This window comes from Elephantulus edwardii, unplaced genomic scaffold, assembly GCF_000299155.1.
Source record: "Elephantulus edwardii isolate Elephantulus edwardi_28Jun2011 unplaced genomic scaffold, EleEdw1.0 scaffold00055, whole genome shotgun sequence".
NCBI classification, from domain to species: domain Eukaryota; kingdom Metazoa; phylum Chordata; class Mammalia; order Macroscelidea; family Macroscelididae; genus Elephantulus; species Elephantulus edwardii.
Window position 1 is genome coordinate 11,670,113 of NW_006399805.1, and position 14,811 is coordinate 11,684,923.

The following is a 14,811-nucleotide window of genomic DNA, read 5'->3' on the forward strand; positions in this document are numbered from 1 at the left end:
CACAGAGTCAGAACTGAGCTGTAGCTCACACGCCCCCTCCCCGGTGGGTTTTTAAAGGCATGGAATCACATGAAAAGAATGGCCCATCCTTCTCCCGTGGAGCAACCGGTGGCCTCGAAGTGCATGCCTTCAGGATTGCAGGACAGCTTCTTGCCACTTTTTATATTCTGAGCCCAACTGAAGCCACAAGAGACTTAGACCCTCCGTTGACAGAAGCCAGCCTGCACAACGTTGGCTTCTCACAGTGCGCATATGCAGCCGGGCTCAGGGATTCAGCCGTCCACCCTGCATCAACAACACATACAGCGACCCAGGCTGTTCTCCTCCATTAACGAGAACTTAATTGGCCAGCCTAAGTTGTTGGTGTTAGGTGTCGTAGAGTTGTGTATGACTCATGGTGACCCTATGACCAACAGAGCTGAACTCTGTCCTATCCTGCGCCATCCTCATCATCTCCACACACTTGAGACCTTTGCTGCAGTCGTTGCGTCAGTTCATCTCTTTGAAAGTTTTTCTCTGTCATTGACCCTCCACCTTTCTAAGCACAGTGTCCGAGCGTGACCTCTTGCCAAGAAATAGCCTCTCCTAGCAACATACCAAAATCACGTGAGAGGAAGCGTCACCATCCTTCCCTCTAAGGGGCAGCCGAGCTGCACTTTCCCAAGACATATCTGTTGGTTCTTCTAGCAATCGTGCAGTGTTCTGCATTCTCCTCCAGCGGCACCACACAAAGGCATCAGTTCTTCTGCCATCCTCATTCACTGTCCAGACCTCAGACACATAGCAAGTGATTGGAAAGCCTGAACCAGACACACTTCAGTGTTTAAACTGACATCATTGCTGCCCGGTACTGTGGAGAGTCCTTTGACAACAGACTTTCCTAATGTAACCTACCTTAACTGCTGGTGTCAAGCATGTTGACTGTGGATCCAAGTATGATGATACTGTTGGCTAGTTCAGTCTGTTCTCCATCTATCATGATGTTGCCTGTTGGCCCAGTGGTGAGGATTTTTATCTTCTTGATGTTGAGATGTAACCTATATTGAAGTCTGCAGTCTTTGATCTTCTAAGTCAAGCATTTTGTTGTGTCATCTGCATAACACAGGGTGTTGATGAAACCTTTTGAGCAATGAGAAATACAGGTGGCCATGGTATAGAGGTAGAGCTCATGTTGAGAATCACTAAAAAGTGGGAAGAAACAGCCACAAACGTGAAGGTACAAAGTATGAATCTAGGAAAATTGGAAGTTGTCCAAAATGAAATAGAATGCCTAGACATTGACATCCTCGCTGAGCATTCATGAACTGGCATTGGACATTTTGAGACAGTCACATGATTTACTGTACTGGGAATGCATTCATAGTTATATAGTTGGTTGCATTCATAGACCATTTCAAGGTCTATCTTGAGGTACAATGCTGTTAGTGATGGGATATTATTCACATGTGGACGAGAAAGACCTGTTACTACAAGGTCTTAGCTCTCTCCTATCTATTGTGAGAGGAAGTAGGTTTGTGGTTCAACAAGGCCCCTTCAGCAGGAAAGTCTTGATGTTAACCATTGAAACACACTATGTTTTCCAGGCGAGAAGCGATGCTTAAATCTACTCCAGAGCATTTTGTTTACAAATCTTCAGGCACAGGTCACTAGCCCCCTGCTTGTCTCACGTGGGGGACCCTGGAGTGTAGGCTGAGGGTTTCTCACAGCTCAAGGACAGATAACTCAGGAAGGAGTGTTTCTAGCCAAGAAGGTTGTTATTCTGTCCAGGTCTCAGGGGACCTTGCCTCCCCCTGAACCCCCAACAATGCAGTGGACGCACGCACGCAAAGAAACATGGAACTGTGGAACCATGGCAGAGAGACGGGTGAGATCATCCATGGAGAAAGCAGAACGCAGTAAGACAGTAGTGTCACATTCAAATGTTTGGTGATCCAGGTGCCAATGGCACCTTCCTGGAAACCGCAGGCAGGGTCTTGGACGCTGTTGAGATGGTGCTGAGGACTCACTGAGCCAGTGACGTCATGGCTGTCTGGGACCAATCACAACAGGTCTCCGCCCTCTGTACCACCCACCAGGGTGGCCTCCTGCTCTGGATATAGTGATGTCCTTTACCTTTGCATCTCCTGGGGACAAATGACCCCCATGTCCTTCTCTGTGCCTGCTTATAAGGACCCTGGCTGGTCAGCCCACCTGCTCTGCTATGTGGCCCTGTTCCTAGCTGCCCGTGAGTCCATAGAACACTCACCATCTTCGTGTCCAGACTTTCTATCTGATTCTGCACACTTTCCTCATTCTGCCCCCAAATTCTGTCTTCTACAGAGCACACGGATGCTGGAGTCACGCAGACACCCAGGCACAAGGTGGCAGAGATAGGACGCCCGGTGTCTCTGCACTGCAAACCCATTTCTGGCCACAATGCCCTCTTCTGGTACAGACAGACCTCGGGCCAGGGGCTGGAGTTGCTGAGTGTCTTCCAGAACCAGGCTGTCATTGAGCAGACAGAGAGCCTCAAGGACAGATTCTCTGCTGAGATGCCTAACGCGACATCCTCCACCCTGAAGATCAAGTCTGCGGAGCCGGGGGACACAGCTGTGTACCTCTGTGCCAGCAGCCTAGCCACAGTGCAGCGTTGTCACCTCCTTCCTGTGCAGAAACCTGGGTGGTTCCCCTCCACACCCCACCCTGCACTGTCAGGGGTCTCAGCCCCTCCCATGAGCAGCACGTCGATGGGGACATGCACAAAGCCTCACCTTCAGGGGAAGGGCCAGTGTATGTGATGGGTTTATGGTTTCCCCGCTAATGTCTCCAGGGGTAGCTGTGGATTCCAAAGTTGCCAGGTGTGAAAACAAGGACTAATCACCTGCACTGGGGGTTTGCTCTTTGACTGTCCTCCTGTTACCATTCCCGTGGGGAACAGGCTGTGGACAAGTTCAGTATCTTCAGATCGCCCAGCCCTTGCACCCACTCCTCTCACGCCCAGCTATAACTGCCACTCCCCACAAGCCTTCCTGTGCGTCTTCTGCCTCAGCCACGATGGCCTTCAGGTCTTCCACAAAGATTCCAGATGCCCGCCTGCCTCGGGCCTTTGCTCTAACTGTCATGTTCTTCCCCAAGGTGTCCGTACACTGCATCCTTAACACCTGGAGTATCTGATCTCATCTCCTTATGAGCCTCTTCTGATCACGCCATCCTCATCCCTGCACTGCTGGCCTCCGCTCCCACTCATCACCTCATTCCACAGAAGGACATCCACCGTCTCTATCTCTGCACTGCTGGCCTCCGCTCTGATCATTTCATACTAGGACCTCCGCTGTCCCCATCTCTGCTGCCCTCCGCTCTGACCATTCCACACTAGGACCTCCGCCGTCCCCATCACTGCTGGCCTCCGCTCTCCCTCACAGTATTTGATCCTTTGTGAAGTCCCTGGAGAAGGACATCACACTTGGAAGAGCAGAGAGCTGAGAGGGAAAGTTGAGTGAAAGATTCTAGACTGGTGACTACAGCAATGGGCTGGAGGACAGCAGATTGTGAGGTTGGCACAGGATCAAACAGGTTTAGATCTGCTGTTGGCACCCTAGGGGTTGTACTCAGCTCAGTGGCCCCTCACATCAGCATCCAGGACCCTCTGTTGTGATCCTTTAATAATAGTCAGTAGGGGAAGCCGCCACCACCTATTTCTTCTGGTCCCAGGATCTTGGAGACTGACGTTTACATGGTCTGTTAGTCTAATTCCTTCACTCCTCTTTCCTCAGGGCAGGTAGAGACAATAACTGCATCTTAGAAGGCTTCTCTCGAGTTTTTCATACTCCACTCACAACTCCCAAAATAAGGTGTAGAATATTGTCATTGTGGATTGTTATTGTTATGTGCCGTCAAGCTGACTACAGCTCACAGGGACTCCATGCACCAAGCTCCGAACGCTGCTCTATCCTGAGACAATCTCACGTCTCTGACACACCTACCCTCATTTCCCCAGTTATTTTATCAATCCGTCTCATTTGGGGTCTTTCTCTCCTGCGCTGCCCCTCCACCCTTCCAAGCATGGTCACTGTCCCGCCACCCTTCCAAGCATGGTGTTCTTCTCCAAGGACTGGTCCCTCCTGATAATATCCCCAAAGTATGTGAGATGGAGCCTCAAAATCTTCCAAGGAACAGCTTGGCTTCAACCGCTTCACGACAGACCTGTTAGTTCTCTTGCCAGCCCATAGAACGTTCAGTCCTCTTCTCCGGAGAAGACAAGACTTAAGACTTCTTCCCTCGTTGTACAAATGGATTCAGGACAGTGGTGCACTCAGGTTCCAGGGGGTTATAGGAACAGTGGTGGTGTGACGTGTGAAGTGACAGCGAGCTAACCCTGAGCCGTCTGCACCCACCAGACGCTGCACGGAGAAGGATGGACGCTGCACGGAGAAGGATGGACGTTTCACGGAGAAGGATGGACGTTTCACGGAGAAGGATGGACGTTTCACGGAGAAGGATGGACGTTTCACGGAGAAGGATGGACGTTTCACAGAAAAGGATGGACGTTTCACAGAGAAGGATGGACGTTTCACGGAGAAGGATGGACGTTTCCTGTCAGGATTTGCAGCTTCCATGGGTCATGCGTTGACCAACAGCAGTGAGTTTGAGGGTTGTTTTGTTTGTCTGGGGTGTTGTTTATTTTTCATTGGCTGCTAAGTGAATTGTCCATCCATAGAGGAAAGATTTGCTGCTGTGAATATTTACTGCCTTGGAAACCATGTGAGGCCATTCTGTCAGGCGTTGCAGGGCTGCTGTGATGTAGAATTGATGGTGGTGGGTTTGGGTTTTTAGAGGATCTGAGATCACAGCCCTAGGTCCCTATTGTTGTGATTGGGAGGCCCTGGGGGCTCAGCCCACTTCACAGCAGCTGTCTACTCTGTGATGCGTCCAAGGCAGGTATGTCACCTGTGACACTGGATGGGGAGACGCAGCACCTGAGGGTGCCATGCTTGGTGCCTTGGAGAAAGCGTCCTGCACCCTGGTAGAGTCACAGCTTTTTCTGTGCCCCAGAGGCACCTCTCATCCACACAGGACAGTGCTCATCTGAGGAAGGAGGTCCCATCATGATGTCACAGACAGTGTCACCGCCCTTCTACGCTGCACCATGTGGAGCTGGGCGGGGAGCTAGACTGCTCCCAGGTCCCTGATGCCCACAGGTGGAAAGCCACCTGACACCTCTGCCTGCATGGCCACCAGGCCCCTCTGCTGGGTGCGCCTGTGTCTCCTGGGCACAGGGACATCCGAAAATTAAGGTTCCACATTATCTTCTCAGTAATGATGACAATGGCTTTTCTTATTGTCTACTCACATTCTGGCTTCTAACAGAGCACACAGCAGCTGGCGTCACCCAGACACCTAGACAAGTGGTGGCAGAAATGGGACACACAGTGACCCTGAGATGCGAGCTCATTTCAGACCACACACTCTGTTCTGGAACAGACAGACCTCTGTGCAGGGCCGGCAGATGCTGCTTCATTTCTGAAGCCAGACTCATAGAGCAGAAGCTGCTCAAGGGCCAGGTCTCTGCTGAAATGCCCAGTGGGTCTGACTCTACCCTCAGGATCAAGTCTGCAGAGCTGGGGGGTTCAGCTGTGGACCTCCGTGCCGGCAACTTAGCCACAGTGCTGTAGATCAATCACCCCCACCCTGTACAGGAACCTCCTCCTCCTCCTTCCCCATCCCCCACACCATACACAGGCAGGACCTCCTCTCGAACAAAGACAGGCCAGACTGAGGGAAGAGGAATACTTGGAATGGCAAGGAGGCAGCGCTGGAAGTGTGGATAAGGGGTCCAGGGACCATTCAGTGAGAAGGTGACCTCTGAACAAAGACTTGTAAGACGTGAGGGAGAGATGCGCACACTTTCCAGGGGAAGAAAGCCCGGCTGAGAGAGGAGTTGGCTCTTGGGCTCTCGCGGGTATTCACAGTGTGGCAAAGAGACCAGGATTACGGGAAATCAGGAGAGATGAGGGAGAGAGATGGTTATAGCATCAGAAAGGAGACAAGCCACAGTTTGTCAGGTGAGACCTCCAGAGCCTTAAGAACCTTGACTTTTTTTAATTTTTAGTGAAGTTGAGGTAAGTAGACTAATCAAACCATGACATTTCCATTCCTTTCTATGCATCTAAAAGGTGGAGAAGGCTTAAGGGAGACTGAGGTAGAATTGATGCCTTTGAGTTGTGGTGTTGGAGAAGAGCACTGACCCTCCCGTGAACTGCTGAAAGGACAAGTAGGTCTGCCGTGGAGGGAGTGCAACCAGGGCGCTCCTTGGAGACACGGATTTGTTGCTAGGTGCCGTTGAACTTTCGTGCCCCTGTAGTCACCTTCTAGTGAACAACGGACCTGGGCCCTGCCCCATCCTGTGCCATCCTCATCCCTGATATTTCTGAGCTCATTCCTGCTGTCACCCTGTCTGTCCATCTCACTGAGACCTTCCTCCCCTTCACTGACCCTCCACCTTTCCAAGCATGACGTCCTTTCCCAAGGACTGGCCCCTTCTCACAAAATGCCAAAAATACGTGAGACAAGGTTTCATCATCTTTGCCTCCAAGGAGCACTGGGGCTGTACATGGTGAAGCTTTGTCCCACATACCTTGGTCATGTTTTCAGAAGGCGTCAGTCCTTGGAGAAGGGCACCGTGCCAGGACAGGTAGAGGGTCAGTGGAAGAGAGGTAGACCCTCACCACGATGGATGACACTGTGACGATGACAGTGGGCTCTAGAATGTCAGAGACGCTGAGGCTGGCCCAGGGGAGGACAGGGCTCAGACGTGTTGCTCAGAGGGTGACTAAGTCATAGTGGAAATCAACAGCATCTCCCAACCATCAGATAATCCGGACCCCTCAACTTGCGGACCTCAAAGCTGCGTTTGCACCCACCTAAAGGTCCTGTGGAAGTAAGGCCTGGAGATCTGCGTCTGTAAGGATTTCAGCCAAGAGAGCCTTATGGGCAGTTCTGTCCCGTCACCCAGACTCACCAGGGGTCAGAATCAGCTCCACAGATGTGGGTTTGTTTGTGGGTGTATTTATCGTACGACAATCACAGAAAGTATCTTGTCCCATCTCCTGTTATTATCTCATCAAACTGAGACTCCACCTGCAGGCACCTCCTCACACCTTGTTATTAGTAAGAGAGATAAGTCTCCCAGGTGGAACGAAACGTGAACAGAACGTATCTGCTTCCATTTTGGAGGAGGTTTGATGACGACGGTGACAATGGTGACAGTGCTGTTTATTTTTAAGTTGCAGATGTATAGAATAAGTTCACTTCCAACTGCTCTTAAAGTAGAGGAATTAGAAAAGAGTGAAAAGATGGGGTAATGGTGGGCATAGATCAATGGTGATTAATTTTTTTAAGATAGAATGCATGAGAATGATCATAAGAAACACAATGTGAATGAAAAAAATTATTTTAACAATTTTAATGAAAACATTTCTTTAAGTCCATTTTTTAGTAGGATAGCCAGACCCGTAATCCAGCACTAAGCTAGTTCCCCTTTCTCCAGAGGGCGGGTGTCTTAGTGGCTGTGGGGGGGCTGCTGATAAGCCGTTGGATGCACCGTAAATCCTCTGTGGGGAAATGTTTCAGAAAGAAACAAAAGGAAAGTTCCTGTTATAAAAGAAGTGGCAGGTGTGGGGACCACATGACAGGAAGCTGTACGTGACGTGGACATCAGGGATGTTTCAGGCAGTGTTCTGGTCTGTGTCCCCCAACATTTGAAGGGATGCATTGTGGTAACCGTGAAGGTAGACATGCCTTCAGTGAATATTGGAGATTTAAAGAATCAAACGAAAGAGCTAGAAGACTTACTGACTTCAGTCCATACCTGTAATGGTTGAGGGTACACATGTCGTCAGAATGAGGAGGTGGGAGGGTTTCTAAGCCCCACAGTGTCTCCGTGAAGCACAGGGGTTTCCCTCTAAGGAAAGAAACTGGTAGAGATCTTCTCACTGGCCACAAGGCGGCATCATGGTGCCACTGAGAGCCCAGAGTTGTAGAGCATTTCTCAAGGATCCCTGTAAAGGCAGACTCGCTGGAGGAGTGCCTTGTGGGGGTGCTGTTAGGGGGGTCCCTGGGAGGTGCAGCAGGTGAAGCCTTTGTCTGCTGACTGAGAGGATGGAGGTTTGAATCCATCTAGAGTCAACTCTAAAGAAAGCTGGTGATCTGCTTCCAAAACAGGTACTGGGTGTCTGCAGACTCTCTATGGTGGCTGGGACCCTGTACACGCACCCCGAAAACCAAGGGCCTTCAAGGCCCTCATCGCTGCTCTGCCCAGTGGGGCTCAAGTCTGCATGCTCTCAACACCACCCCACTTCCACTTTGGCCAAACCAACTGTACCCCAGAATTTCTACGCCAATTTCCAGCCAGTAAAATTCCAGCACCTGAGGGTGACGATGAAGTCTGTGTGTTTGAGAGCAATGTCATTGCCTGTTACACGAACAATGGGGAGATGCGGGGAAGTACCCCAGACGCAGCAGCCCCTGTGGGTGAGCTCCGCTGACAGCGACATCGTCCCCACCGCCAGCCTTTGCGTGATCCCCATCACGCACCACAGCAAGCAGAAACCATCATCATCGAGTCCATCCCAATTCACAGCACCCACGTGACTGGTGGAACCCCCGCAGGGTTTCCACAGCTGTGCTCTTTACACAGGCAGACTGCCTCACCTCCCCCACACAGCGACTGGGGGGATCCACCACCACCACCCCACCCCACCCCCCGCCTTCCAGTTAGCTCTTAACCACTGAGCCTCGGGGCTCCCCAGGCCACTGACCATCCTCTAGAATGTGAGAAAACGGGGGCTCGGTGATGAGCTCTGGATGGACGTGGGACAAATAAAAAAAGATCTGCTCTCAACTGGCTGTGAACCTGTACGCCAAGGACAAGCAGGAGCTGAACGTAAGATCTGAAAGGAGTGGCTCTGACGCCGTGATGTCAGCTCTGTCACCACAGGCAAATCCAGCCGAGACCCTGAGGTCAGAGCCATGGGTCCCCGCATGCTTCCCTGTGTGCTCCTTTGTCTCCTGGAGGCAGGTGAGTCCCGGGCAGGACTGCCCAAGGGTCTCGTTGTTGGTCCTGAAGTCCCTGGGTGGTGCAGTTAACACACTTGGCTAATAAATGAAAGACTACAGGTTCAAGTTCACCCAGAATCACCTTGGGAGAACATTCTTGCAATTTACCTCCAAAATAGGAGTCACTGAAACGGATGGAGCCCAGTTCTACTCTGACACACGCAGTGTCTCCCTAAGCCAGAGTTGGCTCGTGGGCACCTGGACTGGTCCTCAGGCCAATGATTTTCTCTTGTGTCAGTGACATCAGTCTCCTTGACCCTAAGTTCTCCTTTCCTCTCCGCAGGTCCCATGGTTGCTGTGGTCACCCAGAACCCAAAATACCAGGTTGCCAGGGTGGGGAAGTTGGTATCTCTGAGCTGTTCTCAGAACCTGGGTCATGATGCCATGTACTGGTACCAGCAGAAGCCGGGCCAAGCTCTAAAGCTGCTGTTCTACTACTATGATACGACCTTCAACAATGGAACAGATACCTCCGACAACTTCCAGCCCAGCCGGCCCAACACTTCCTCCTGTGGGCTGAGCATCCGCTCACCAGCCGTGGGAGACTCGGCCGTGTACCTGTGTGCCAGCAGCAGAGACACAGAGCTTCAGTGTCGCTCTCCCTCTACTCATAAACCCACCAACCTCCAGCTCCCAGAGCCTCTCTGGGGCCCCTCCTTCGTAGGGCGGCAGCAGGAAGTGGGCTCATGGCTGCCATGATTTCCTCGGTGCCATAAGCCTGCAAAACCCGTTCCCGTCACTGAGGGCAGAGATGCATCTACCCTGGTAGTTAGGCGTCTCAGTGTGCGGTATTTTCTCAGGATCACCTTCACCACTCACTCTGTCTTTACAATACTGTTTCAAAGGTTAACTTATTCTTTCCTCTTAGAGACCTGTTCCTATTTTTAAGTTATTTTTTCCCATGAACTGTCTCACTTTCTCTTGTTGTCATCGCACTGACACTGGCTCACAGCTGACCCTCCAGAGGGTTTTCAGAGTTTGTACTTCCTCTCATGGATCCACTGGTGGACTCGAACCTTCTTCCTTTAGATTGGCAGCAAAACTTGTTACACACTAGGCCACCAGAGCTTGCTTTATCTAAACTAGAGTTAGACATATAAGGGGCATTTATGCAAAGAATTAAACTCCAGTGCACATGAACTTGATTCTGCAGCATTTGATCAACTCCGAGGATATCCAATGTGCCAGAAGAACCCAGCAACTTCCACAGTAATAAGACAGCAAAACTGGAAATATACTTCCAAGCAAAGATCTTAAAAGAAGAAGTAATTTCAGCAAAACAAACAAACAAACAAAAGAAAAAACCCACTACACTAAACTGCTTTTACATGGAGTTAGAGCTGTTGGAATGGCCACATAGAAACCCTAAATAGATGATCAGACTGAGATGAGAATGTGCTTGGAGATGCCTCTGGTGGAATCATCTGTGAGGGAAAGGGTTCTAAGTGCCCCCAAAGCACACGAGCACTCCAGGGAAGGCCACAGGAGGGGGGAAGGCTCCTTTCCTCTTTATTAAATGAAATGCTTTGTGCACAGCCACTGGGGAATGTGATGTTATAGTTTATCCCTTGGGGAGCAGGGGGTTGTGAATTCAGGCAAAGCCTATAAAGAATGAATGATAAGATTGTGGTTGTGTTTTTATGTGCCGTTGAGTTACCTGTGACCCATAGCAACCCTATGTACAGCAGCTCTGAAGCCTGCCCTGCCCTGCCCTGAGCCAGTCTCACTGATTCCAACACACCAACCCCACTGCCACAGTCACTGTGTCAATCCATCTCATCTGAGATTGTCTTCCCCTGCGTTGTCCATCCACCCTTCTGAGCACAATGTTCTTCTCCAAGGATCGGGCTCTCCTGGCCACATGCCCTAAGTATATGAGCTGGAGCTTCAAAATCCAAACCTCTAAGGAGAAACTTGATCTCACTCTCTCCAAGACAGACCTATTTGTTTTCTTGGTGGTTCATGATATGCTCAAGACTCTTCTCCAGAACTACAATTTGAAGGCATCAATTCTTCTACTGTCATCCTTAATCATTGTCCAACTCTTTGATGCATAGCAAGTAATTGTGAAGATCCTGGCCTGAATTAGGCACACCTTAATGTCTAAATTGACATCATTGTTTTTCAGTACTATGGAGAGGCCCCTGACAGCAGGTTTTTCCAGTGCAATTAATCTTTTTATTTCCTGACTACTGGTGCCAAGAGTGCTGACTGTGGAGCCAAGAAAGCTGTAATTGTTAACAATCTCAATCTCTTCCCCACCTATCATGGTGCTGCAAGTTGGACCAGTGGTAAGAATCTTTGTCTTCTTGATGTTGAGCTTCAATCCATATTGAAGACTACAGTCCTTGACCTTCTACAGTAAGTGCTTCAAGTCCTCCTCAGTTTCAGCAAGCAAGATTGTGTAATCTGCATAGTGTAGGTTGTTGATGAGTCTACCTACAATTCTAATGCCACATTCTTCCTCATAAAGCCCAATTTCCCAAATGATCTATTCTGCATGTAGATTGAAAAGGTATGGCGACAGGAGGCATCCCTGATATACTCCTTTCCTGACTTTGAACCATTTTAAGATTACCTACATAAAAATATTGAACTCTGCCTACTAAAAAGAGCAATAATATTTCAAGGGTAGTGCAAAAGAGATTTTTATGAATTATTAGCATGTGCTTTAGTGATATAAATGCTATTAAATGCCTGCTTCTGTCAACAAGGAAGGAGAAAAGGAAGGAGTTAGGAGAGGGAGAGAGGGGTATGCAGGAAGGAGGGTGGGCATGCAGCCAGAGAGAGAAAGGGAAGGAGGGAGGGAGGGAGAGAGGATGAGAGGAAAGAGAAAAGGAAAAGAAGGGATGGAGAGAGAAGGGCATTAACTTCAGGACAATCTAAGAAAGTTTCCACAAAGCTGTCTAGGGTGCTTAAACCAAAGGAATCCCTTTGTCTAGAACTAAAGTATTAGCATGGTATGTATGAAACAACTATATACAAAACAAACACAGGTGCATTTCAGGAAAAGCAGGCAATAATTGGACAACTTCTATACACAGGGAAGCAAGCACACATACACAGAGATGGGGACATAAGGAACACACAGGAAGAGAGCACAGACATGGACAGCAAGGCCAACGTGCTGAGTGGGTGAGGCAACAGCTCAAGTTAGTAGAGGCCAAGAGGGCCAGAATGTGTGAGGAAGACGGGCAGAGAGAAGAAAAGAACAAGGAGTTACAGAAAGAAATAAATCCAGACCCTGAAAGGGCTCCCTGCATAGGGACAGCCTGGGGATACTTAGAAGACACATGAGAGAAACCCAGTGAGCAGTTGCTAGTGTTCCCATGTTGACTAAGGTTGGATGTTGTTGTTGTTTTTAAGTGCCATCTAGTCATAAGTGACTCATAGTTACCCCATGAATGAAAGTCCTCGACACTGTGTGAGTGACTTTCGTCCTTTCTCCAGACTCAAAGGGTTTTCAGAGGCAAGCTATTACAGAACTGGATGCCACTTCTGCTTCCAAGCTTGTTTTAATCAGGGAGCTCCACCAAACTCTGTCCACCATGGATAACCATTATCAAATTTGATATATCAGTGTCACAGTGTTCAGCTTCACAATGACCACATGTTAGCTCTGTACGGCAAGTGGGCATGCCAGGGCTATAGGACCTAGAAGACTGAACAAAAACAATGAAAAACAGGCCCTCAGGCCCTTCAGTATCTTCCCACTCCGGCACGCCCAAATGCTTGGACAGTGGAGGAAATGCAGCCCAGGACATGAGTTAGCAAACACAGCCCACAGACTGTCACCCCGAGAGGAGAATTCCCAAAATGCTGGCGTGGAGAACTCCACAGACTTGCTCTGATGTGATAACCTTCCTGGAGGGGAAAAAATATCCCCATTTAATGTCTCTGGAAATGTTCTCAAAGCATACAGCACATGGAGACACATTTACCCAGGAAATGTGCTGAATCTTAACATCTGTGACATTTGAGTCTTGACACTTCCCTGCCCAGCTCAGAGTGATAGAAGTTCTGCAGACGGATCTAAACCATGGATTTTCCCCATTCCTTGCCCACAGCCTAGGGCTGCAGCTTCTCCCTAGAGGGGCAGACTGCCCAGTTCTGTGATACAAGTCCAGTATGCACAGCCAGTATATCTGAGCTTTCTTCTTTCACCCAGAGTTCTTTCCTGGGTACATCAGGCCAGCAACACCGGGCCTGGTCTTCCTCACTCAGCTTGTTCACAGACAGGAGCAAGGAGAAGGTTCCCTGTGAACAAGTACAAACCAAGGAGCCAACTCAGCATTTTACTCCTGGATGGAATGCTCTTTCAAGAGACTCAAAGAGAGATCAACAAAACCCATTGTCACTTCTGGGGAGGTCAGGGGCCAGAGGGACTATGCCATGCCAGCTGGGACATGAGGGGTTATGGACACAGAATTATATCAAGAGTGTATGTCCTCTGAGAAGTGAGAGGTCAAGGAGAAAGCGCTGTGCCAAGGTCACACCTGAGAAGTGACAGCATCCGAGACCACACATGGGAGAGGACATAGACTCACTGACCCACAACAGTTAAGTTGATAAACAAAAACAATTAAACAAGGTAAGGCAGAGTATGGAGCAAAGAAACCAATGTCCAGCTGTGGAGTGTTTGACATGGAAAGTTTAGATCCATTCAAAGTACTTAAAGAAAAGAAAAAAGCAAATCTGTCAGTGAAAAGTCTTATACCCAGCAAAACTATCATTCAAAAACAAAAGAAAAAGAAAGGCATTTACAGTCAACACAAACTGAGACAATTTGTTGCTGATACACGTCTTACATGAAACACTAAAGGAGTTTCTTAAAACGAAAAGACAGTAATATTAGTAAAATATACTGTGTGATTCAATGAAAAAGAGTACCAGAAAGGTTAAGGAGCCGTCTTGAGTGACCTTGGGTGTCTGGTGTCTGCTAGCCCACTGGTGACTCTGAGCTTTCAGCCAGGGATGTCCCAGAGCTGCATGTTCTCCCTCCCAGCTCTCCTCACAAGCGTTGGTGTCCCACAAATACCTGGTGCTATGATGGGTAGCCAAGTCCTCCGCTGCTGCCCAGCCCTCTGCCTCCTGGGCACAGGTGAGTGTGGACTTGGGGACCCCTGCACACTAGGCAGTCCAGTCCTCAGATGCTTAGGGACAGCAGCATCCAGCAGCCCCTCGGGGATAACAGAGGTGCCTGTCCATCAGTTCCCAGGGACAACAGTGTCCATCAGCCCTTCAGAGATGGCAGTGTCCATCTACCAGCCCCTCAGGGATGTCAGTGTCCATCAGCCCTTCAGGGACAGCTGTGTTTGTACATCAACCCCTCCTCTGGATTCAGCTTCTTTCACAGGGCCTGAGGCTGGTCTACTTCTCACCAGTCACAAGTGACGTTCAGAAAAGGGACATGGCTGCAGGCTTCAGCAGGTCTCAGGAGAGGAGGGAGAGCTTCCCTCTCACGGTGACAGTCACGCAGGGGAAGCAGATAGTGTTGCGTCTCTGGGCCAGCAGCTCCGGCACAGAGCCCTGCAGCTACCACATCCCTGTGCAGGAAGGTGCCCCTCTTTGCCACCCCCACCAAAGGGCTGTGCCTTCTGCATCCTCCACTCCAACCAGGCACCTGGGATAGCTGCGTAGAATGAACGGGGGGATGAAAGTGAGGTGCTTTGGAGAAAGCACCTGAGACACTAAATACACAGCATGACCCAGCAAAAC

At 49.7% G+C, this 14,811-nt stretch overlaps 1 protein-coding gene across 1 annotated transcript in view; it reads left to right on the plus strand.

Annotated features, from left to right (window-relative positions):
* Positions 1 to 9,792, plus strand: part of LOC102865261 — an 18,765-nt gene extending 8,973 nt beyond the window's left edge. The window contains exons 3-7 of the mRNA XM_006887241.1: positions 2,320 to 2,593; positions 4,377 to 4,618; positions 8,200 to 8,508; positions 8,975 to 9,055; positions 9,377 to 9,792. Coding sequence (XP_006887303.1) covers positions 2,320 to 2,593; positions 4,377 to 4,618; positions 8,200 to 8,508; positions 8,975 to 9,055; positions 9,377 to 9,792 — 1,322 coding nt within the window. The remainder of the gene's footprint in view (positions 1 to 2,319; positions 2,594 to 4,376; positions 4,619 to 8,199; positions 8,509 to 8,974; positions 9,056 to 9,376) is intronic.
* Positions 9,793 to 14,811: the final 5,019 nt, after the last annotated feature.